Source organism: Cetorhinus maximus, chromosome 5 (genome assembly GCF_964194155.1).
Source record: "Cetorhinus maximus chromosome 5, sCetMax3.hap1.1, whole genome shotgun sequence".
NCBI lineage: Eukaryota > Metazoa > Chordata > Chondrichthyes > Lamniformes > Cetorhinidae > Cetorhinus > Cetorhinus maximus.
Genome location: NC_135883.1, coordinates 115,937,560 through 115,963,339, shown reverse-complemented (window position 1 = coordinate 115,963,339; position 25,780 = coordinate 115,937,560). Strand labels below are relative to the sequence as shown.

Genomic DNA, 25,780 nt, shown 5'->3' with positions numbered 1-25,780 from the left:
CACATCGAACTGAAGGCAGACAGACTCCTCCATCATCCCTTGCAATCTGAGGAGTGCACCCTTCCTGATGTTCCCGTGATTGTCTTTGCAGCTCCACCAACTGATTGAGGACTGAGTCCAGATTCTCATCGTCTGACTCGGACTCAGCAGATTCCTTGCCTCCAGCAGTCCTCCGAGGGCCAGTGACCAAGGATGTCCCTGCCTCTGCCTGCCGTGGAACTGATTGTGTGCTGTGCTCACCAGATTGTGATCCACAGGCTGCTCTATCTTGGTCCCACCATGATGTGTGTCACTGCACTGGTGGAGGATGTGGGTGAGCACCATGATGGGTCTTCAACGGTGCTGCTCTCAGGGTCCTGATCCGAGGAGCCCACAGCGCTGGTGTCGGGGTCAAGCTTGCCTGAGGGCGACATGTCAGATGTGCCTAGGACAGAAAGTGGAGGTTATTCGTGCTTGGCAGCTGCATTGAACACAGAACAGCGGACTCAGAGTAGAGTTGAGAGAGGGATAATGTGGTGAAGGTTCCTCATGTGGGTGTTCACCCCACAACCTCACTATTGCTGCAGGAACGGTTCATGTCCTCTCCATCCAGCTCCAACTCGCGACTCTCGAACGGAGTAAGGACCTTGATGTCTGGCACTCCACCCCCAGTCTGGGACTTCTCCCGTTGATTGTCCGTGATCTTGTCCTGCATGAAGACAGATGGAGAAAGTGAGCAAGGCGCATGCCAGGCCGGACGAGAAGGATGCCAGGCATGCGTGTGTGCTGAGTGGAGCCATGGATTGGATGGGGAAGTGATCTCCAGAGGAGATGAGGCCAGATGGAGATGTTAGGGTTTGTGTGAGAGAGTTAGTGGTGATGTCCCTTGAGCTGGCAGTGAGTGAGATGCCAGTGAATGTGTGATGGGCTTGTGAGTGGGTGACTTGAGATTGATGAGATGGTTGACCTACCCTGGCAGCACGAATGAAATCATTCATCCGTTTTCTGCACTGGATGGCTGACCTCTTGTGTGCAGCATTGGCACTGACCACCTCTGCCACGGCCTCCCAAACCGGAGTGATGTGACTGATGGATCTCCTGTGGCCAGAGCGGGGGTAGAGGACATCACAGCGGGCCTCCCTGGCGTTCAGAAGGCTTCCCAGGGATGTGTCACTGAATTGGGGGGGCTTCATTCTTCTTGGCTTTTGGAGCCATGTCTTCCCTGGAGCAGTCCTAGGCTGCAAACATTGAGAACTGTGCGTGCGGCTGCAGTTTAAATATGGCACCCGGCATGAGGAAATGGAAAGGTAATGGCGTTGCAGGCAAATTGGAGACTGTCTGCCAGCAAGACGGCGTATTTCCCGTGACTGCATAATTTATGAGGCAGGAAGGGGACAAAACAGTGTGAAAACCTGGCATTGTGGCCGGCAGGTAAAACGTCCTTTTTCACGCCCGCTACTGCACTTAGTGCAAATCTGGGACAATTCCACCCATCAACTTTTGGGGATAGCCCTTACCACCCACTTGCCAACCTGTGGCCTGCCTAGGCGGCACAGAAAACTGATGAATGAATCATGACTACTGCTAGGAAACTAGACGCAGATGTGATTGATGCATTGCTTGTGGTTGTAAACAAACTGGGCATTCAGTGAGTGGAATCTCTTTTTATTGCGAATGATGACAGGATGGTGATGGGAAGCATGTAGGGCAATGTGGCCTATGTCAGCCTGGACCTTGGGGAAACATGCAAGTAAAAGCAGAGCTGGGAATTGGACTTGGGAGCTGATTATAGATAAAATTTGGGAAAATGTTTGGAGCAGAGTCAGTGGCAGCCTTGGAGCAGAGGGAGTGGGTCCTCTGAAACACAACCAAGAGAGCAGACTGTTGAGTATCTCAATCAATCTACTGAAGTTTAATAATGGTGAAATTGTCTGTAAATAAATAAAGCTCCAGGGGAATAATGTTGCAAATTTTCTTTTATTATGTTGTATTATTCTTATATCTAATATCTACAAATGATTGATTGAATTGATGAAAGGCCTACACACAGTACATTGTACAGTGGCACGTGGCCAAAATCGTCATCCTTAAATATGATTTCAAAATAAACTGTTAAAAAATGATTGTGCTTCTTGGAGAAAAAAATTGAATTTAACTCAATCTAAGCTTATGTTTCTAACTGTTGACAGTACTTGTCATTCGTTAGTCCTTTCTTGGTAATCACTAAGGATTTGTAATCAATGTTCCAGTTGATTTATTCTCTTGTTGATTTGATCGTAAAGTTGTTAAAAGCACATTCACTTCCGATCCATCTTCTTATTCGAGCTAAAATCATCACTAGATGTCTGGGAGGAGACAGAACAAGTCAAATACAGTTCACGTCATTCACCATATTACAAGAGGCAGAACAATGAAAAGGGCCATTTGTTTCATAAAACATATTTTTTAATAGAAAATGGGGATAGAGATTCTGCAGGGATTCCCTAATCTCCTGCCATAACTTTGGTTGAAAATCAGCTGGAACCATGTTCAAGTGGCACAAATGATCACTGAAGTTGTTTTCGCCTAACTATGTACGTCCACAGATTAATTTCAAGAGGACTGGAAGCATGATGTGCCAGAAAACATTTGCTCATCACTACCTAGAATTATTCTGAAAATCTTTTAAACCCATTCTTAAGTAAACTCATTATTAATCAAGTGTTAATTTTAATGTACAAAGTAGTTAATCACTACTGCATAGTTTTGCTGGGAGTCTATTGCACCCATGAATTGTTCTTTTGAGAGGTATGGCTATTTGAGTGAGATTCCTCAAGGTGGAGCCAATGAACATGCTACTGCCTAATTATCACCAGTCACTGTTAGTTTAATGAATTTGTGGGTAGATTTCCCAAACATTAGCCTGGTAGGGCAGACCCATTTATTGCAAATACATGTTGCTCATGACTTTTTTGTCCGTTTGTTTTGCATTTAGGGCTAAAGAAGACAACCCACCATCAATGGCTACAGATCTAATTGAAGTTGTGTGTATATGGGCCAGAATATGACACTCGTCGGGGGTTATGCGCCGGACCCGACCGACTGTTAAATGACGCGCAATGACGTCGGGTGAGCATGCCGATGTCATCGCACGCTTGCGCGATACTTCGGTCGGCAGGCGCACACGAGAGTCGGCAGTGCGCCCGCTGACAATTAAAACGCCTATTAAGGCCATTAAAAAGTTGATTGAATGAAATTTTTCGCTGTCCGGGCAGGCGAAAAGGCCAAGTGGCCTTTGCATTCTTTTGGAAACCTCATCCATGGGCAGGATGAGGTTTCCAACAGCTATTAAAAAGTAAATGAAAATTAAAACATTTCATTAATAACAGGTCCCTGCTCATGACAGAGTCACATGAGGGGACATGTCTTATAACGTTTTTAAAATCTTTATTTTTAATGTTTTAAACTCTTCACCTTCCTGAAGTAGCTCTGTGCCTCAGGGAGCTTTTCCAGGGCGCACCCAGGTGCATGAGTGAACTTGTGCTTTTGCTCTCTCCTCCCTCCCCAAAACAGGCAGCACTGAGCCGCGCGCAGTCCGGCCCCGATCACGGGCAGTAGTCAGCCTCCTGACCGCCCCTGATGAGGAACAAATCCTCCCCGTGATGTTTTGGTTAGATATATGCTTTATCTTTCATCCCAGTGATGGGTATGATAAGACTTGATTAGAATATTCAAGTATATGCATTTAGGAACTTCTCTTTTATAAGGTAAGATATGAATTAGTGCAGTAGTATCTATTTCTTACAACTCTGGTGTGTACTGCTTTGGAAGGAAACATAAGTTATTTTCTAAGTTTTGAACTGCTTTTATTTGGAAACCTAGTTAGGAAATCTCAATCAGGATTGGGCTGGGAGCATTAAAGTTGGCCTCAGTGTTCCTGGACTAGAGAGGAAAAAGCAAATTCACTTAGGGTTCGTGTTCCCAATCACTAATCATTAAACTCCTTTTGTGAGTACTTGATGTGCACTGCTTGGCTGTGATAATCCCCATGGTTGAATAGCCTGCTGACAATTACTGTCTCAGCGCAAAGATGAAGAATGGTTAAATTGATGGAATGCCAGATGGCTTCAGTGCCATTATCTGTGGGATCCTGGTTTAACGTGAGTCAAGGCCTTCAGAAGAGGAGAGGACAAAAAGGAACAACTGTGCTTTATAATAAATATGCTTTATAGGGGGAAGATAAATATTAATGCCAGCATTAACAGACATTGAATGGAAACACTGCTTCTGGCATTACAAAAACTGATATTAAGTTTAAAGTATACTCTTGTTCACTCAGGTCAATGTACCTTACCTTCAAATGTTGTCACACATCTTTTTCCACCATATTCACCAATTTTACTAAATAGGGGGATCTTTATCCGAGCACGCACGCAGTAGCTTGTCCTGGGTTTCAGATTCTGTATATTTATTGTGACACTAGTTGCTGTGTGTGGTTCAGGTCTCTGTAGAAAATAAGGAATTGTTGTTTATTTATTTTAACCAAAAAAAAAATCAGATGAAATACTTTTTTTTTTAAATTGCCTATTTTTGTGCCATTGACTTTTCTACCTTTCTACTCAATTCTCTCTGAACCTGGGCACTACACCCCAGTTTAGTGGTTAGGCAAATAACCGGGTTGCACATCACTTGCAGCAACAGTACTGGGATCAATGAGGGGGCAATGTCTTGTGTTGTCTCTCTACCTGTCATTCTCTTTTCACTGGCACTGATGGCAAGGCTGAAGTCTGGAGCTTCATAGATGTATCCCCCCTGCCACCGGCCATGCATTGGCACAGCAGGTTAGTCTCCAAATTCTTAGACCACAATGTCATAGGAACTTAAGAACAGGAGTAGGCCATTCAGCCCCCTGAATCTGTTCCACCATTCACTTAGGCCATGGTTGGTCTGTATTCTCACTCCATCAACCTGCCTTGGTTTTGTGACCCTTAATATTCTTGCCCTAAAAAAATCTATCAAGCTCACCTTAATACCACCATGGTTTCAGCTTTTATTGGTACAGAAGTTACATTTGCTGAAAGAGATCACAAGGATGCAGAGTTTATGAACTGCAAACACTGCAAATACCCAACCAGAGAACAAAGTATTCTCAAATCAGTATGAGGGGAATTCTACATTCAATCTGAACTGTAACATATCTCGTGTCAGAGACATTTTTGAAGTGACTAGGTTTCCATGTAGAAAATAATCCTATTTTCCAAATTTATAAACAAATCTGGGTATAGATATGCAAAGCTAAAATATATATTTTCTGTTTTTTATGTATTTCTGTTTTTACCTCTTACTATCTATTATAAAAAAAGTTATTACTCCTTGTAATTGTTCTCATTAAAATGCGTCTCTTATTCTCATATATTATCCAACATACCCCAGTATACTGATAACACATTATTTCCTGACATGATGATATACTGGTACCCTGATCCTAGGCCTGTTGCCAGTGCCTCTGTCCAACAGAACCTGTGAGAAAGCTGTTTGCTTTCATACAGTGTCTCATGTGGAAGTCACCATGTGGGGAATCACAAAGTGAGACTCCACATTCAGCAGTTCATATTAAAACTATGGGCACATTAAGATGTTGCAATGCTAGGATGCCAGTACTATGGTGCTTTATCTAAAAGAACTAATGGAGCATTATTACCATAATGCTTTCATCTTACATGATCCAATGGATTGCCTGTAATTTCTAGTTGGTATTCAATGCCACTGTATATTTCCTCCAAGGTAACCCAGGAGCCCTTTTTCCTTCTGAAAGGTGTCCGTGGAACAAACAATTTCACCACTACTGATCTTGCCTGGGGTGTGAGTTTAATCTTCGGAGGACCAATGGCTGCTAAGGGTTTAAAAACATTTGGCATAAGATTAAAAACTGATATTGTATTGACATGAATGCCTCAGATAGATCATAAATGATTCAAAAAAACAACGCCTTATATTTTCTGTTTTTTGTACACACCAAGAGGCTGTAGATCGATGAGTTTTGTATTAGTTTATTGTAATTTTTGTGCTTTTATCCCCTATGCTTATGAGTAAAAAAAAACTAATAAATGTCTCCCATTCGGCCTCCTAACTTCCACATCCCATAAAGTTGAGCTCATCCAAAACAGTGCTGCGTGTAACCTAACTCACAGCAAACCCCATTTCCCCATCATTCCTGTCCTACATTGGCTCCCAGTCTTGCAATGTCTCTATTTTAAATGTGAATTCTTGCTTTCTGATCACTTGAATATCTCCACCTCCCTACCTCTGTAACCCCCCCAAACCCTAATGCTCCCATAAAATCTCCCTGCTGCTCTAATTTTGGTCTCTAGAGCATTTCTGATTTTCATCGCTCCACCATTGATGGAAATGCTCTGAAGAAGAGTCATACAGACTCGAAACGTTAACTCTGTCTTCCTGTCCACAGATGCTGTCAGGCCTGCTGAGCTACTCCGGCATTTTCTGTTTTTATTTCAGATTTGCAGCAACCACAGCATTTTGCTTTTATATTGTTGGAAATGCGTTAAGCTGCCAAAGCCCTAAGCTCTGGAATTCCCACCATAAAAATCTTTGCCTCTACATTTCTCTCTCCTCCTTTAAGATGCTCCTTTAAACTAAACTCTATGACCAAGCTTTTGCTCACCTGTCCTAATAGCTCCTTATGTGACATGATGTCAATTTTTAGTTTGATGCCTCTCCTGTGAAGCAACTTAGGGTATTTTACTATGTTAAAGGTGGTATATAAATGTAAGTCATGTTGTATCACTAAAACTTGCAATGATGCTATCACAAAAATTAAAGGATAATGTACCTCTTAGGAAATTTACTCTTGATGGTATGTAATGAAGCACAGAATGCCAACAAAAGAAAGGAAAAGAATAGCTTGCATTTATATAGCACCTTTCATGACCTCAGGATGTTCCACAACCCCTTACAGCCATTGAAGTACTTTTGAAGTCCATTCACTATTATAATGTTGAAAAGGTATCATTGAATTTTATTCACAGCAAGCTCCCACAAACAGCAATGAGATAATGAGTAGGTAGTCTGTTTTATTGACATTCAGTGGAGGATAATTATCAGCCAGAACACTGGGGCTAACACCAGGACAACCCTGCTCTTGGGATCTTTTATGTCCACCTGAGAGAGCAGATGATGACTCAGCTTAATGACTCATCCGAAAGATGGCATCTCCAATAGTGCAGCATTCCATCAGTAATACACCACAGTGTCAGCTGAGCGTTTGTGTGTATTTTGTTTAGAAAATTTATTTTTTTACAATTCCTCCAAAATCTCTTCCATGGGATTCTAATTAATGCCAAAGAGGTGTGCTCAAAACAGATTGAGGTGCATGGATCACAGCCATTTATTGCCATAAGGGTACAGCATATATTTTTCCATACAGTTTACTATCCAATATATTTCTAGATCAGCATCCTGGGGTGTTACCATTGACCAAAAGCTAAACTGGACCAGCCATATAAATACTGTGGCTACAAAAGTAGGTCAGAGGCTAGGAATCCTGCAGCGAGTAACTCATCTCCTGACTCCCCAAAGCCTGTCCACACATCTAAAAGGCACAAGTCAAGACTGCAATGGAATACTGTCCACTGAGTACAGCTCCCACAACACTCAAGAAGCTCGACACTGTTAAGAACAAAGCAGCCCACTTGATTGGCACCCCATCCACAACCTTCAACACTCATTACTTCCAGCACTGATGTACAGTGCCACAGTGTGTACCATCCACAAGATGCACTGCAGCAACTCACCAAAGCTTCTTCGACAGCGCCTTCCAAAACCGCGATCTCTGCCACCTAGAAGGTCAAGGGCAGCAGATGCATGGGAACACAACCAGCTACAAGTTCGCCTCCAAGTCATTCACCATCCTGACTTGGAAACATAATCACTGTTCCTTCACTGTCACTGGGTCAAAATCCTGGAACTCCCTCCCTAACAACCCTGTGGATGTACCCACACCACATGGACTGCAGCGGTTCAAGAAGGTAGCTCACCACCACCTTCTCAAGGGCAATTAGGGATGGGCATCCTGTTTCACATTCTGTGCAAAATTTTTTAAAAAATGTCAACTCTCGGTTAATTCCCTTTAAGGCTCAAAGAACAAATTTCTCCAGTCCTTTCTCAAAACTCACTTCTCTAATGACTTTTGAAATTTTTTAACGATCTGTCTTTTGAAAGACAGTACACCAAGTCTTAGGGATTTCCACAGTCTAACTGGGGCATTAGGAGGCTGGTCAGTAAGGATCTTTACCTTCTGAATCCTTCTGGGTACTTTTTATTAGATTATTACTTTGCAAGTAATCTTCGAGATTATTCCAGATCATTGCTTTCTCACAAAATCACAAGCTAGATTCAAATGAGGAAGGCCATTCATTCACCTTAATTAATCCATCAGAAATACTCAGGATAAATGAGAAACATATTAATGCTCAAATACTTACTTTCCCAAAAAGGAATAAACCTTTCACTGAGCACCCAGTTTGAGTGACCATTTGTTGTTAGGGCTTGGACTCTTGCAAAGTGTGGCTCCATAAAGTCTTTTGTCTCATGTGTGAGGTCACAGAATGGCTGACTAATTTCCCAGCATTCTGTTTTATTTTTCCATTGCTTTTCTCCATACCTACAATGAACAATTTTATTTTGGTTACATTAAGTACTTGAGAAGGAATAAAAATGAATCGTTAACAGATTGACAGATTACAAGGTTGGATTGAAATCATTTACAAAATCACAAGATGAATATCGATAATGAACGCTGTTCAACCACCTTTAGCTCATCTATCCAGAGAAACTTTTCTCAGTCCCCTTAGTAGGCCATTCAGCTATTACTTCAAAGAGTCCAGACACTTATCCTCTACTACCCAAGGTTGAAGTTCATTCCGTGTGTTCTTCATGTGCAGAACTTTCTGACATTGGTCCAAAATTTACCTTTTATTAATTTGTACCTCTTGTATATATTCTTGTCCAACTATGATGTGCAATGGAGCTAAGACCTCACACTAAAGGGAATTATATAAAGGCCATCTACATTTCCTAAGCAGGCCTGGCAAATGGAGACCACTAGTCTGCTAGGACAAAGGACCCTGCAACCCCCTTAAAATTCTTAATGGTTGAAACATTAACAATCTCAAGAATATAGATAAAGAAATATACATCCTTTGTCAAAGCCAAAGTGAAGAGTTGGGAGTCACATGACCCTCCCTAGCTGGGAGAACCAGTTACACTGTCTTGCTGTATTGCCAAGCAGTCTGCCATCTTCCGTCTAGCAAGCAGCAGCTCAGAGCAAGGGCTCAGTCCAGGTGAAAGCCTAGCCCCCATCTACACTGTTCCTACTAGATCTTTTGATCTTCTATACCATCGCTTACAAGATTAATTCATCTCCATGTACCTATCCCATCGTGGAAGCCATCTCTATGAGAAAGGTGAATTATCCAATATCCGTTTTCAGCCTGCCGACATCTGTGAAGGAATACGCCATTGGACTTTGATTCTGGAATCTGGACTCATGTGAAACAATAATTCTTTATTCTGTGGTCTTTACCTTGTAAATCTTTCTTTCTCTATCCCTGCCCTGTCTTTTATTGTATGACTGAAAAAGGAGGCTATGTTGTGACCCTCCTCTTGTGTTTGAGTGTGTGCAAATAAGCTGCCCCTCTGAGTTTACCCTATCTCGAGTTTGCTGTGGGGTTATTAAGAGAAATTGGATCACACCATAACTGAGGGGTTGGGAAATATGCCACCACTTACAAAGGGGGAAATCAAAATCAGAACACCTTTCTGTTTACGGAAGGTTGGTAAGAGGAGAACTCAGAGCTGTTTAAATTAAACCCCCTCCTGCCTGTAACAGATGGCTTAGTTTTAAGTAATATTCAGCAAATGCTTTTCTATACATTCACTATCCAATATATCTCTATAACATCAATTCTTAGTCAATTCCATCTAAGATTCAAATAACAAATTTCTCTAGTCTTTCCTCAAAATTCACTTCTCTCATTTTAAAGATCTGTCTTTAGAAAGAGTACACCAAGTCTTAGAGATTCCCACAGTCTAATTGGAGTATTAGGAAGCTGGTCAGTAAGGATTTTTACCTTCTGAATCCTTCTGAGTCCTTTTTATTAGATTATTACCTTGCAAGTAATCTTCAAGATTACTCCTGATCATTTAAACTGGTATTTTACCTGGTGCTGAATCCAAATAAATAGGGTATGAAATTCATTCATCCCAGTTTTTGAGTGCAATGCCCTGTGCCCATTCAGTTTGAAGTGGATAAAACAGACAGCTTGTCTGCCCACCTCATCAAAATGATTTTGGTGCCAGTTCATCCACCTCTGCTGCTGATCTTGCCTTCTCAAAGCTGCCTATATGTTCTGCACATAGCAGGAGGCCCAGACCACGTTGCTACAGACCATGTAGTGCAGGCAGCCTGCTCCTTCTTAAAGATAGGGTGGCTCTTAAAGGGAAGCGCACAAAAAATTCCTGCAATGGAAATTCTGGCAATCTGAACACCCAGGACAGACAGAGGGCTCCAGACTGGCAGATGTGGCACTGAAGGCATTAGTGGTGCAGTTATGCAGGAAGAGGGACACCATGGTGCCATGGGATGTGGGGGTGTGGTTGGGGGGGGGCAGGGTTGGGGGGGTGAAGAGGGGGGTGGTGGTTGAGGGTATGCAGGAGACCCTTAAGAACCACTCTCCAAATGCAGTGGGAGCAGGTGACTAAGAAGGTCAACTCCCTGAATATGGTCCCATGGACTTGGCAGCAGAAGTCTAATGACCTCATGAGGGTGGCCAAGTCAGTGAATGTATCCTCATGACGTCACTGCCCATCACTCCATCCGCCTCCCATGCTGCTCAAAGCACCACACCAGCACTAAGCCAGCAGCTATCCCTGGCACTCGGGACTCACGCCTAACGTCCTGATACTCTACCTCACCCTCACGCCTACCAATGCTGCCAGCCTCACACCCACCTGTCACTGCTATCGCATAACTCCAGCTATTCAGCTATGGCAACCACATCACCCAAATACAGTTGTGTCCAATCATTGGCATTTTGCCCCCTCCCTGACAAGACAAGGTGGGCACAAAATAGAAGGCGCAGAGCACAGCTGGCAGGGGACAAGGTCACCTACATCTCCTGAGCCCGATGGAGGAGATGATTCTCAGCATCAAGGGGCCAGTTGAGACAGGGCCCATAGCACCTGACATCTGAGCACATTGGGGATGGCAGCATTTTCCTGCCTTATGTCCCTTCTCAACTCCCAATACATCTTCATCCTGTTTGACATGATAAGCAAGCTGCTGATGGTGTGACAATGGACCTCTTCCTTCTCAGCAACCACCCCACTTCTCTTTTGATTTTCTACTTCAGACACCCAAGAACTGACACCTGCCCAGCCACAGCAGCTGCAGGAGAGGGTGTGAGCAATAACATGACAATGATGAAGAAACTTTGGCCGGGATTTTCCCTGCCCGCTGACGTCAGGCGTGTTCGGTGCCGTGATTGGACAATATGGCGAGAAGGCCAGAAATCGGTTGCACGATGCAGTGAAACCAGTTTGCAATTGCCCTCTCCAGCCGCCGAGAGCGGGCCTCGTTCCTCGCTCGGACGTTGGGAACCTCACTGTAATACATCAGCATATCATTTTAAGGCCAGCCTGCTGGACTCATGAGCCCCCGTTGGATCGTCCACCCACGTCAATGGGAAATCACGCCGACGTGTTTCACAACTGCATATATAAGGTGTGCACTTGGCGAGCTGCACTTCACTCGGGACTTCAAGGTTTGTTTGCCTACCTTGCTTCGGTCAGCGCTCGCATTCATCAGCGCCAGGCTTCACAGACAGCACCACATCACTTTTAAGGGGACTCACAGGTAGGTCTCTACCTACCAGACCAGCCATATGTGGGTGGCTTTTCAATGTCTGCAGGGCAAGGTCTTGCTTGGGGAGGGGGGAGAAGTGGCTTCAGTCAAAGGAAGAGGCTGCAGGATGAGGGCTGTACTGGGGAAGGAGGGTATCCCATGGTGTGTGTGGGGGAACAAGTTGATCTGTGCAAGTGGCCTCAAAGTGGTGGGGGTTGAGGAGGCAGTCTCCAGAGGAGATGAGGCCAGGTGGAGATGTGAGGGTGTGTGTGTGAGAATGGGTGGTAATGTCCCTTGAGCTGGCAGTGAGTGAGATGCCAGTGAATGTGTGATGGGCTTGAGTGTGTGAGTTTAGAATGACGAGATGGTTGCCCTGGCTGCACAGATGAGGTCATTCATCCACTATCTGCATTGGATGGTCAACCTCTTCTGTGCAACATTGGCACTGATCACCACTGCCATCACCTTTCATGCCAGAGTGGTAATGTTGCTGCCCCTCCTGCGATCAGAGTGGGGTTAGAGGACATCACGGTGAGTCTCCACGGCATCCAAAAGGCCATCTTTTCTTTGCTGCAGTCCTGGGCTGGAAGCACTAAGTGCGGCTGTACTTTAAATGTGGTGCCTGGCGTGATGAAGCAGCGAGATGATGGTGTGGAGGTGAATTGGAGCCCGTCCGCAATCAGACAGCATGTTTTCCGGGAATGCATAATTAATGCGGTGGGTTTGGGATGATACGGTCATTGCAGCTGGCAGGTAAAACGTCATTTTTCCCTCCCGCTACCACACTTAGTGCAAATCTTGAGTGATTCCGCTCTTTGTTGCTTGATCTTACAATCCCAGCCACCAGCTCAGACATTGACACAGCATGCACATTGGAAGCTAGCATAGCATTGTGATCAGGATGTGATAAGCCACCAGGCATGAGTGGGCAGCAGCCAGGCCTAGGGTAAAGGATGGCTTGTTTGCCAGCTCACAGGTGGGCAGGATGGTGGACAAGTACTGCTGCAGAGGACTCAGATGAAGACATTGAAGGACTGGTATCCAGGCGAGCGCTGATTAGGCATGAATGCCAAAATTATGGGTGCATTGGTTGGCTGTCAGATAGCCTCCTATCATTATCAAGGAGCGCAGAGGGGTGCTGCTCCAATTTGGCAGAGGACATGGTGCAGAACTTGATCTGTCTGCAGCCTCTGTTCCAGCTCCCAGTCATGCTGCAGCCCCAGCAGACTGTCAATGCTAGGCCCTGTACCTGTTGCAGCTTTTGTGTGAGCAAGATACCTACTCCCCTATGAGGGTGCAGCAACACTCTCTGGCAAATGTATAAAAACACCTCCAAAAACACTCCAGAGTACTTTTAGGAACTATGTAATTGAAAAAGTTCCAAAAAAAAATTAACAGAGCTGGGCCTTTAAATAACACTACTGAAACCTTGGGCTGAATTCTATGAGCTGGGGCATATTGCTCACCCCAGCCACCCCCAGTAGAATTGTGACCGACTTTAAAAATGGGTGTCCTCCACGGTATGATGGGGGTGGCCATAATAAGGTAATTGCGGTACTTCCGCCCCTCAGGGAAAGGAATTCCTATCCTTGAGAGCTGCCGGCCAATCTGATTGTAAGTACTGGTCCCAGCAGCGCCATAACTCAGTAGTGGCTGCACACTGCTGGGACTACAAGCAGTTCCCTGAGAAGAAGATCCATGGTAACCGGACCTTGAGCTAAGTCCAGGGTTCTTGGTCAGGAAGGAATCAGGAACCCTTGGGGGGATCAGGGAGGGGTGTGGATGTTGGTTGGAGGCCGGGGAGGAGTAACTTCTTGGGGGGTGTCCTCGTTGAGCTCAGGCACCTCCCCAAATGAGGAACCCTCCCCCACCACTCAATCCATTCCTTTCCCCCTTTTCACCTGAGATGATGAAGTAGTGGGCTGGCCTTCATATTGCCTTCCCCAGCTGCATGTATTGTGGTGGCAGGATAGCAGAAACAGGCCCCTAATTGCCTATTAATTGGCCAGTTAAGGGCCTCAATAGGCCAAAGAGCAGGCAGGCTGGCTAATGCCTTACCCGCCCACTATATTATGCAGTACAGCTCAGGGGTGAGTGAGAAGGAGGTGGGCTAGCCCCGTGACCTATTTTAACTCCCCCGTAGCCCCCCCCCCCCCCCCACCCCCCACAACCGCCCCTGCTCTCCGCCCCTTCACCTGCAAATACACCTGCTGGGGGGTCGTAAAATTCTCCCCCTTGTGTCACATCAGCTAGTTGGACTGTGTGATGCCAGGGTAGCACCAATTAAGTTTGTTTGAGGGCAGGCATGGGTCACAGTTGTGTGCGCCCCTATCAATGAAAAATGTGCAGCTGCATGGACAGTAGATCGCGGTGCAGCCTACCCTTAGGGATAGCAGGTGTAGGCACTTGTGGTGCAGCTGGAATTTGCTGCATGTCTTGTTCATGGGGTTTTAGTTGCCTGGGCCTATTTTGCTGCCCTTTTGAAAATGGGTTGTTTATTTCCAATCTATTGGATCTTTCCATTTTTCATTAACTTCTTCAATGCTTCACATATCTCATCCCCAATGTCTTATTAATATCTGTCACTGGAAAAATTTTTTTTAAGCCCTTATAGCCAGTTAACAATTTCCATCCCATTTAGAACTCATTTGTTATTCGATCCTTGGTTATAACATTTTAGGGACAATTGAATCATTTAATATGTAACTATCTTAAATGCATATCTGTCTTCTATCTTTTAAGATTCTGACCACTCTTCCTTCTTGTTGTAACACTCTTTAATTGCTATTTTTTTCTATCTGTCACAATATTTCCTTCCATGCCCTCTTTATCACTTTCACCATAATTTTAATGTGCTTCTTCACGTTCTTATATTTACCTCAGTAAAATAAACTTACATTTTATATTGCACCACATAAACAGTACTCTTACTAGTATGGCTGGCTTCCTGCCATTGTAAAATGTTGTAGAAATCATTGGAATTGAAATTCACTTGCTGTGGGTCTGGAATAAGATCTGAAAATGGAACAGGATGGTTATGCTTGATATGAGAAGGTTTGGCAGCACAACATGTGTCCTGATGTAAGATTTAATCATTTTTTTTCTTGTTTAACTAACGTTCCCGAGCAATTCATTTTTATAGCAAACCTTCATTAGCAATTTTACTTTATGACATTTTGATGGTTGATTTCCTTCCAGTGATGCTCGGCATCATCAGGTCAGGCCTATTCCGGGACTGCCCTAGACCATTTAAATGATCTAGGGCAACAAATCCCAGTGATCCTGGGGCTGGTCAGGCATTTTGGGTGCCCAAGAAACCTGGCCCTTGAAGGTAAATTTTTGTTTTACTGTTTTATGTTTTTTTAAAAATTATTTTACGCTATTTGTAGTGTTCAAAGGCCAAGTTACACAGGCTCTTTTAACATAGCATACCTAATTACAATAATTCATGAAGCACAAGTTAGAGGTGAGAATAATATGTAGCACCTTACCATGGGAGAAAATATACAGCACCATTTATAAAAGCTACCATATGCCAAATTAATATTTAATTTAAGATATGACAATAGAATTAAACATTATGACAGCTACATTATTGACTTAACAGATACTTACTCACTCACTCACTTTTCCAGAACCTCATTATCCAATTCAGGGTTGTGCGGAATCAGAGCTTAACCCGACAGGCAATGGGTGCTAGGTGGGGTACATCCATCACAGGGCATATTTTCTCACACACACAGACACACACACACTAAGGGGTAATTTAACTGCAGCCAAACCGCCGAACCAGCATGTCTTTGGATGGTGGGAGGAAACTGGAGCACCCGGTGGAAACCTACGCGGACACGGGGAGAATGTGCAAACTCCACACTGATGCCCAGGGTCAGAATCGAACCCGGGTCCAGACACTTACTAAACTTGTTAAAAGAACCAAGTTTTGGTTTGGATAACAAATACATGGGAAGATTTCCACGTGAACTACATGTTAATCGGAAATCAAGTTTACAATTTGGTTAAACATTCCTCAATAAGGCTCAAATCTTCACGGGAAAACATAGAAACATAGGACTTAGGAACAGGAGTAGGCCTTTTGGTCCATGGACCCTGCTCTGCCATTCAATAAGGTCATGGCTGATCTGGTTGTAGTCTGAACTCCACTTTCCTGTCTGCTCTCCATAACCCTTGACTCCCTTGTCTATCAAAAATCTATCCAACTCAGCCTTGAATAAATTCAATGACCTGGCCTCCACTGCTCTCTGGGGAAGAGAATTCCATACACTAACAGCCCTCTGAGAGGAAAAAGTTCTCCTCATCCCCATCTTAAAATGGAGAGCTCCTATTTTTAAACTGTGCCCCCTAGTTCTAGTCTCCCCCACACGAGGAAACATCCTCCTGGTATCCACCCTATCCAGTCCCCTCAGGATCTTATATGTTTCAATAAGAATACCTCTCATTCCTCTAAACTACAATGGGTAAAGGCCCAATCTGTTCAATCTTTCTTCAGAAGATAAGGCCCTTAGCCCAGGAATGAATCGAGTGAACCTTCTCTGAACTGCTTCTAAAGCATTTATATCCTTTTTCAAATAAGGAGACCAAAACTGTAGTCAATATTCCAGATGTGGTCTCACCAAGGCCCTATACAGCTGCAGTAAAACTTCCATACTTATATATTCCATTCCCCTTGCAATAAACACCAACGCTCCATTTCCCTTCCTGATCACTTGCTGTACCTGCATACTAACTTTTTGTGATTCATGTATCAGGACACCTGGATTCCTCTGTACCACCAAGTTCTGCAATCTCTCTGCAATTAAATACTATACTGCTTTTCTATTCTTCTTGCCAAAGTGGGAAAGTTCACATTTTCCCACATTGTATTCCATCTGCCAAATTTTTGCCTACTCACTGAACCTGCCTATATCCATTTGTAGACTCTTCATCTCCTCCTGACAACTTATTTACCTAGCTATCTTGGTGTCATTGGCAAGCTTAGCTACCATACATTCAGATAACTTCATCCAAGTCGTTGATATAGATTATATATAGTTGAGGCCCCCAACACTGATCCTTCTGGCACTCCAGTAGTTACAGCTTGCTAAACCAAAAACGACCCATTTATCCCTATTCTCTGCTTCCTGTTAGCTAACCAATCCACTATCCATGGTAATATGTTACCCCCTACACCATGAGCTCTTATTTTGTGCAGCAACTTTTGATATGGCACCTTATCAAATGCCTTTTGGAAATCCAAGTACTCTACATTTACAGGTTCCCGTTTATCCGCATTGCTTGTTACTTCCTCAAAGAACTCTAATAACTTAGTTAAACATGATTTCCCTTTCACAAAACCATATTGATGCTGCTTGATCCCATTATGATTTTCTAAGTATCCTGCTATAACCTCCTTATTAATGGATTCTAGCCCTTTCTCTATGACAGATGTTAGACTAACTGGCCAATAGTTTTCTGCTTTCTGTCTCCTTCCTTTCTTGAATAAAAGTTTTACATTAGCTATTTTCCAATCTGCTGGGACCCTCCCAGAATCTGAGGAATTTGGAAAATTATAACCATACCTCTACTATCTCTGCAGCTACTTCTTTTAAGACACTAGCGTGCAGGCCATCAGGTCCTGGTGACTTGTCAGTCTTTAGGTCTGACAGTTTTCCCAGTACCTTTTCCCTGGTGATGGTGATTGTTTTAAGTGCCTCCCTCCCATTCATCTCTTGATTTTCAAGAGTTTTTGGGAAGTTTATTAAGTCATCTACAGTGAAGATATACACAAAATACCTGTTCAATGCTTCTGCCATTTCCTTGTTTTCCATTATGAATTCCCCTGTTTCACTGTCTAGAATCGGCGTTCTAGATGAATATTCACTTTAATTACTCTTTTCCTTTTTAAATACTTGTAGAAGCTCTTACTATCTGTTTTTATAATTCTAGCTAATTTTGGTAGTTGCCGAGTGGATGGTCCATCTCTACCTCCTCTGGAGACCCCAGCATCACAGATGCCAGTCTTCAGCCAATTCAATACACTCCACATGATATCAAGAAGTGGCTGAGGGCAGGGAATACTGCAAAGGCTATGAACCCTGACAATGTTCCCGCAATAGTGCTGAAGACATACTCCAGAACATGCTGCGCCCCTAGCCAAGCTTTTCCAGTACAGCTACAGCACTGGCATCTACCCGGCAATGTGAAAAATTGCCCAGGTATGTCCTGTCCACAAAAAGCAGGACAAATCCAGCTCAGCCAATTACCAGCCCATTGGTCTACTCTTGATTATTAGCAAAGTGATGGATGGGGTCATCAACAGTGCTATCAAGCGGCACTTGCCTAGCAATAACCTGCTCTTTGATGCTCAGTTTAGGTTCTGCCAGGGCCACTCAACTCCTGATCTCATTACAGTCTTGGTTCAAACATGGATAAAAGAGCTGAACACCAGAGGTGAGGTGAGAGTGACAGCCCTTGACACCAAGGCAGGATATGATGAGAAGGAAAAGAGAGGCTTTTAGCAGGTACAAGGGAAGTAAATCAGCGGAGGCATTAGTGGAGTACAGAAAGTGCAGGGTGGAGCTTAAGAAAGCAATTAGGAGAGCAAAGAGGGGATATGAGAAAGCTCTCATAAAAGTAGGGAAAATGCAAAGATATTCTTTAAGTATATCAATGGGAAGAGGATAACCAGGGAAAGAGTAGGGCCCATTAGGGACCAAGGGGGCAACCTATGGGTGGAGCCAGGAGACATCGGTAGAGTGTTGAACGAACACTTCATATCTGTCTTCACACAAGAGAATGAGGGTGAAGGTATCGAACTCAGGGAGAGAGACTGTGAGGTTCTTGAGCAAATTGATATAGGGAGTGACAAGGTATTGGAGGTGTTGGCAGGCTTAAAAGTGGACAAAACTCCAGGTCCGCATGATTTGTGTCCCAGGCTGCTGAGGGAGGCAAGGGAGGTGATCGCAGAGGCTTTGACCCAAATTTTTAATTCCTCTCTGACCATGGGGGAGGTGCCAGAGGACTGGAGAACAGCTAATGTGGTTCCATATTTAAGAAGGGTTGTAGAGATAAGCCAGGGAACTACAGAACAGTGAGTCTCATGTCAGTGGTAGGGAAACTATTGGAGAAAATTCTGAAGGAGAAAATCTATCTCCACTTGGAGAGACAAGCTTAATCAGGGATAGTCAGCATAGCTTTGTCAGAGGGAGGTCATGCCTGACAAATTTGATTGAATTTTTTGAAGAGGTGACCAGGTGTGTAGATGAGAGTCGTGCAGTTGATGTAGTTTATATGGATTTCAGCAAAGCCTTTGACAAGGTCCCACATGGGAGACCTCTAAAGAAGGCAAATGCACATGGGATACAGGGCAATTTGATAAGGTAGATTCAAAATTGGCTTAGTTGTAGGAGACAGAGGGTGATGGCAGAAGGCTGCTTTGGTGACTGGAAGCCAGTGTCCAGTGGCATACCATAGGGATCTGTGCTGGGTCCTCTATTTTTTGTCACTTATATAAATGACATAGATGACTATGTCGGGGGGTAGGATTAGTACGTTTGCGGATGACACAAAGATTGGCCAGGTGGTTAACAGTGAGGTTGAGTGTCTTGGGCTACAGGAAGATATAGACGGGATGGTCAAATGGACAGATAAGTGGCAGATGGAATTTAACCCTGAAAAGTGTGAGGTGATACACTTTGGAAGGAGTAATTTGACAAGGAAGTATTCAATGAACAGCATGACACTAGGAAGTTCTGAGGAACAAAGGGACCTTGGCGTGTGTGTCCATAGATCTCTGAAGACGGAGGGGCATGTTAGTGAGGTGGTGAAAAAGGCATATGGGACACTTGCCTTTATCAATCTAGGCATAGATTACAAAAGTAGGGAGATCATGTTGGAGTTGTATAGAACCTTGGTGAGGCCACAGCTGGAGTATTGTGTGCAGTTCTGGTCACCACATTATAGGAAGGATGTGATTGCACTGGAGTGGGTGCAGAGGAGATTCACCAGGATGTTGCCTGGGATGAAATATTTAAGTTATGAAGAGAGGTTGGGTAGACTTGGGTTGTTTTTATTGGAGCAGAGAAGACTGAGGGGTGACCTGATCGAGGTGTACAAGATTAAGAGGGGCATGGACAGGGTAGATAGGGTGCAGCTGTTCCCCTTAGTTGAAGGGTCAGACATGAGGGGACACAAGTTCAAATGAGGGGCAGGAGGTTTAGGGGGGATGTGAGGAATAACTTTTTTACCCAGAGGATGGTGACGGTCTGGAATGCGCTGGTGGGTTGCCTCACATCCTTTAAAAAGTACCTGAATAAGCACTTGGCACATCATAACATTCAAGGCTATGGGCCAAGTGCTGGTAAATGGGATTAGTTGGTAGGTCAGGTGTTTCTTACGTGTTGGTGCAGACTCGATGGGCTGAAGGGTCTCTTCTGCACTGTGTGATTCTGTGATTCTGTGATTTGACCGTGTGTGGCATCAAGGAACTCTAGCAAAACCAGAGTCAATGAGTATCAGGGGAAAACACTCCACTGGCCCAACCATCTTCAGCTGTTTCATCAATGACCTTCCCTCCATCATAAGATCAGAAGTGGGGATGTTTGCTGATGATTGCACAATGTTCAGCACCATTCTTGACTCCTCAGATGCTGAAGCAGTTTTAAAAATTCATTTACGGGATGTGGGCTTCGCTGGCTGGGCCAGCATTTATTGCCCATCCTTAATTGCCCTTGAGAAGGTGATGGTGAGGTGCCTTCGTGAACCGCTGCAGTCCCTGTGGTGTAGGTATACTCGCAATGCTGATAGGGAGGGGGTTCCAGGATTTTGACCCAGCGACAGTGGAGGAACAGAGTTATATTTTGGGGTTACCGTTGACCAGAAACTGAACTGGACTAGCCATATAAATACTGTGGCTACAAGAGCAGGTTAGAGGCTGGGAACCCTGCGGCGAGTAACTCATCTCCTGGCTTCCCAAAGCCTGTCCACCATCTACAAGGCACAGGTCAAGAGTGTGATGGAATACCCTCCCATTGCCTGGATGAGTGCAGCTCTAACAACACTCAAGAAGCTTAACACCATCCACGACAAAGCAACCTGCTTGGTTGGCACCCCATCCACAAACATTCACTCCCTCCATGACCAACACACAGTGGCAGTGTATACCATCTACACGATGCATGGCAGGATAGTACCTTCCAAACCCATGACCGCTACCATCTAGAAGGACAAGGGCAGCAGGCACATGGGTACACCACCACCTGGAATTTCCCCTCCAAGCCACTCACCGTCCTGATTTGGAAATATATTGCCGTTCCTTCACTGTCACTGGATCAAATCTTGGAACTCCCTCCCTAACAGCACTGTGGGTGTACCTACAACACATGGACTTCAGTGGTTCAAGAAGGCAGCTCACTACTACCTTCTCAAGGGCAATTAGGGATGGGCAATAAATGCTGGCCCAGCCAGCGAAGCCCACAACCAGAGAATGAATTTAAAAAAAAATCAAAGTCAAAGTTCAAGTTTGACAAAGTCATTTTTAAAATTTGTTAATGGGATTTGGACATCACTGGCTGGGCCAACATTTATCGCCCATCCCTAATTGCCCTCAGTCAGAGGACATTTAAGAGTCAACCGCATTGCTGTGGGTCTGGAGTCACAAGTAGGCCAGACCAGGTAAGGACGGCAGATTTCCTTTCCTAAAGGACATTAGTGAACCAGATGGGTTTTTACAACAATCAGCAATGGATTCGTGGTCATCATCAGACTATTAATATTTGTTGAATTCAAATTTCACCATCTGCCGTGGTGGAATTTGAACCCATGTTCCCAGAGTCTTTAGAATGTTAGTCCAGTGACAATACCACTACGTCACCAATGTTAAGAAAACAGCCTAAAGTTAATGGAAATGGAAGGCAATACCCAGACAAAACGAGAAAAATGCCAGATAGGTTAATCGAAAGCATGCCTGAAGGAAGAAGAAGTAAGTAATTCTTTTCATTACTTCTTGTCAAACGATGATATTTTTGTTGATCGTGTACTGGTGTTCATTATATGTACGTTACTCTGGCAGTATCTGTCATATACGTTTTGGTTGTGATCACAGTAAAAACATGTATGCAACTCAACCTCTTTAATTTTCTGGTATAGTTGATGGTAGTTTAGTCATATTGTATTCTGGGACTCATGTACATGTCCCATTTTAATGTATAATTTGTTTTTTGAAGAGGGGAGGGTGTGTAGTATATTGCAAGATCTGAGCACTTTGTTCTATTGTCCTCTCTGCTGCTATCTCTGTTGGGGTAGTATAAATAAAGTTGGTTCAATAATGGCTGTCTGCAGCTGAGCATTGTCAATACACAACAGGTTTATTTATTAGTATACTTTTGGCCTGACCCTGCTAGCTCCTGTTGGTCTTATGAAAGGTAAAAAATATTAGGCTTAAATTGTACAACAACTGGATTTCACAACCAGCAATGTGAAAGCAGCAAATAAGGCATTGTTGAGTGTTATAGCTTCTACAGGCTTTCACAGAAGGGGAAAGGTGCAGTTGGCAGTCATACCTGGATTAAGAGACAAAACTCCAAAAACAGTGTTAGAATGACAGAGGAAGATTGAAAGCAAGAGAGAGAGAGAGAGCGGGAGAGAGTAACGAGGCACAGGAAGAGAATATTGTGTGAAAAGCATTGAAAGAGTGAGAGAAAGAGAGAAAGGTCAAGTGCAATAACAAAGAGAGAAAAGAAACATGATAAAAGCAGAGTTTGTGTGAGAAATCATGCAGAACAGCTTCTCCAGAGGAGTCTAGGCTTTTTAAGATGCATATACTCTGGGCCTCCAAAACAATCAGGCTGCAGAAGTTTCCCGCAACCCCCAGAAACGTTTCAAAAACAGTACCAACCTGACCTCAGTCTCACAGGCCTGCAAGCCTGCTGAGAGCTTCTGTTTCCAGCCCTAACTCGCTGGATAAATAAAGCTCTCGAGAGTCAACTGCAAGATGAGGAACAGAGTGAGGACATCTTGTAGTAATTGAAGGTCTAGCCTTTCCTACTGCCTATCAGGGATCACGTGATTGTTCTTGGAGAATCCAGCCAATGAGCTCTAAGAGTGGGTAATCCGGAGGTGGGAGCGATGTGGTTTTTCTAGGTGAGGACTTGGTTCAGGCATGTAGCTTCTGAAAAGCTCTCTGTAATAAAGTTATCTGTTTCAAGTAGAAACCTATCCAATACGTCGTCATTACACATCTGACCTGGCCAGGTGCCCAATATGGAACACCATTGTACACATCTCAAAGCTGGCAGTGAACATTGCCATGAGAGGTCCACTATACCTTAATTAGACTTTTTTTAGGGCAACTGTAGCTATCTTTAATCATCCAGATCTTAGGGTGGATTGTTCCAGTCCTAACCAGTGGTAATGAAATAACCTGTGAAAGGCCTGACCTGTGCTTGTGAAGGCTATTTGTAAAGGATACCCTATTATTTATTCATGAGCCAGAACATCCAATTTTGTTCAAATCATTTGTTTTCATTGTATTATGACTTATGACCATTGCCCTAGATACCAGCAGAGCTGCTTAACTGAGCAGTTGGTATATTTGACATTGTTTAGACAACTAAAATGCTCTTTATGGTTATGCTGAAATTGCTCTAAGGAATCTTGTGGCCCGGTCATGCTAATACTATGTTTAAATCATAACTGCCCCAACATTGACCAAACTGAGGGCACATTAAGGATAAAACTGCACTATGTTCTGAGCAGGCGCCAGTTTCGAACCCGTACGTTCATTTCAACAACTCCTCACTGCAGTTCTTGTATTTCCACAAAATGTATGAACAGGACCCGTAATTTACTTACCAGAAACTTGTGAACAACATAGCTGTGGGAAACAAAATAGCACCAAAGATTGAACTGGGAATCTTGCCATCTCTTCTAAGGGCTCTGTAATCATTTGTGGGCTTTTTATCAGGTAGAAAAGGAGAAATGAAACTACCTTACTTGAAAAATATTTATTTAAAAAAAATCCCCCTTGCAGCAGAAATCCAATAGTGCGGAACTACTGCCTTTCCCTGCATTGCTGCCTCAGCACAGACACATTTTCTGCACCAGAGCTCATTAAAAATATAATTGGCAGACTTCTGATGGGATTCAGCTTGTTAAGTACAAAGGAAGAGAATCCCTTTGGTGCCACAGTGGGGGTATGGCTGCAGCATCAGAAAATCCAGTGAATGACCTTAAATATGCAGAAGTACCTGAAGATTATGGGAGATGTCCCACTGAAGTTCTTAGCCAAGCCTCTCAACAGATATGTGGTGAGTGTCGAAAAGGGAGGAGGCTGCTACATTGTCTTCCTGGGACCCACAATCACTAATGAGTACCTTGACAGGCCAATCAAGAATGCTAAGAGAAACAGAGGGATCTGCAGGAGTACTAAAGAAGGAATCAAGCCTGGGAGATGACCCGAGCTCAGGAAGGCATAGAAATCCAATTGGGGATTCTATTGATCTGTCCTGCTGTTTGTTTGACAACTAGTGTTACATGCAAAGAACTTTCCTCCAATGGAATGGAATAAAACCATTTACAAACTCCATTCCCTAGTCAGTGAGACTCCATCCCTCTCCCTGCCTACTGTCTCTTGCTGAACCAAGCTGTTCAGTCGGGATTTTCCATGCCTGCCTGCAGGCTGCGTTCCCTGCCATTGGACGTCGGGAACCTCATTGTTATACATCAGCATAGTATCATAAGGCTGGCCTGCCGGACTCATCCCCCGCTGCTGGATCGTCTGCCCACATGGGCGGGAAAACACGCCAATGTGTTTCACAACAGCATGTATAAGGCGTGCACTTGGCAGGCTGCATTTCACTCTGGACTTCAAGGTTCATTTGCCTATCTTGCTTCGGTCAGCACTCGCAGTCATCAGCACCAGGCTTCACAGACAGCAGCACATCACTTTTAGGAGGGCTCACAGGTAGGTCTCTACCTACCAGATCAGTCATATGTGGGTGGCTTTTCAATGACTGCAAGGCTAGGGATTGCTTGCGGAAGGAGGAGAAGTGGCCTCAGGCAAGGGAAGAGGTTGCAGGACGAGAGCTGTACTGGGGAAGGAGAGTATCCTAGGGCGTGTGTGGGGCCACATGTTGATCTGTGCAAATGGCCTTAAGGTGGTGAGTGCTGTGGAGGCAGTCTCCAGAGAAGAGGCCAGATGGACATATGAAGGTATATGTATGAGAATGGGTGGTGATGTCCATTGAGCTGGCAGTGAGTGAGATGCCAGTGAATGTGTGATGTGCTTGAGTGTGTGAGTTTAAAGTGATGAGATGGTTGCCATGCCAGGCTGCACGGATGAGATCATTCAACCTCTATCTGCATTGGATGGCCAACCTCTTCTGTACAGCATTGGCACAGATCACCACTGCCATCGCCTACCAAGCCAGAGTGGTAATGTAGCTGCCCCTCCTGCAGCCAGAGCAGAGGTAGAGGACATCACAGCGGGCCTCCACGGTCACCAAAGGGTGCTTGAGAGCTGCTGTCTTTTTGCCTTTTGGGGCCATGTCGTCTTTGCTGCAGTCCTGGGCTGGAAGCACTGGGCATGGCTGTACTTTAAATGTGGTGCTAGCATGATGAAGCAGCGAGGTGACGATGTGGAGGTGAATGAGAGCCTGCCCGCCATGGAAATGGCATGTATCCTGGAAATGCATAAGTAATGCAGCGGGTTTTGGGATGATACGGCGTGAAAACCCGCCATCGCGGCTGACAGGTAAAACGTTGTTTTACCCGCCCGCTACTGCACTTAGTGCAAATCTGGGATGATTCCGTCCATCGTCTTAGATCCTAAGATTAGCATCCAACCACATATCACCTCCATCACCAAGACCACTTACTTCCACCTCCATTATTATCAATCATCTCCAT

At 44.3% G+C, this 25,780-nt stretch overlaps 1 protein-coding gene across 1 annotated transcript; it reads right to left on the bottom strand.

The window, feature by feature from the left end:
- Positions 1-538: 538 nt before the first annotated feature.
- Positions 539-25,780, bottom strand: LOC144681130 (interleukin-22 receptor subunit alpha-2-like). Its single transcript, XM_078542859.1, has 5 exons — positions 25,750-25,780; positions 14,776-14,893; positions 8,460-8,638; positions 5,679-5,851; positions 539-688 (listed from the first exon to the last, which is right to left on the bottom strand). The coding sequence occupies exons 1-5, from the start codon at positions 25,778-25,780 to the stop codon at positions 539-541; spliced, it is 651 nt and encodes a 216-aa protein (XP_078398985.1).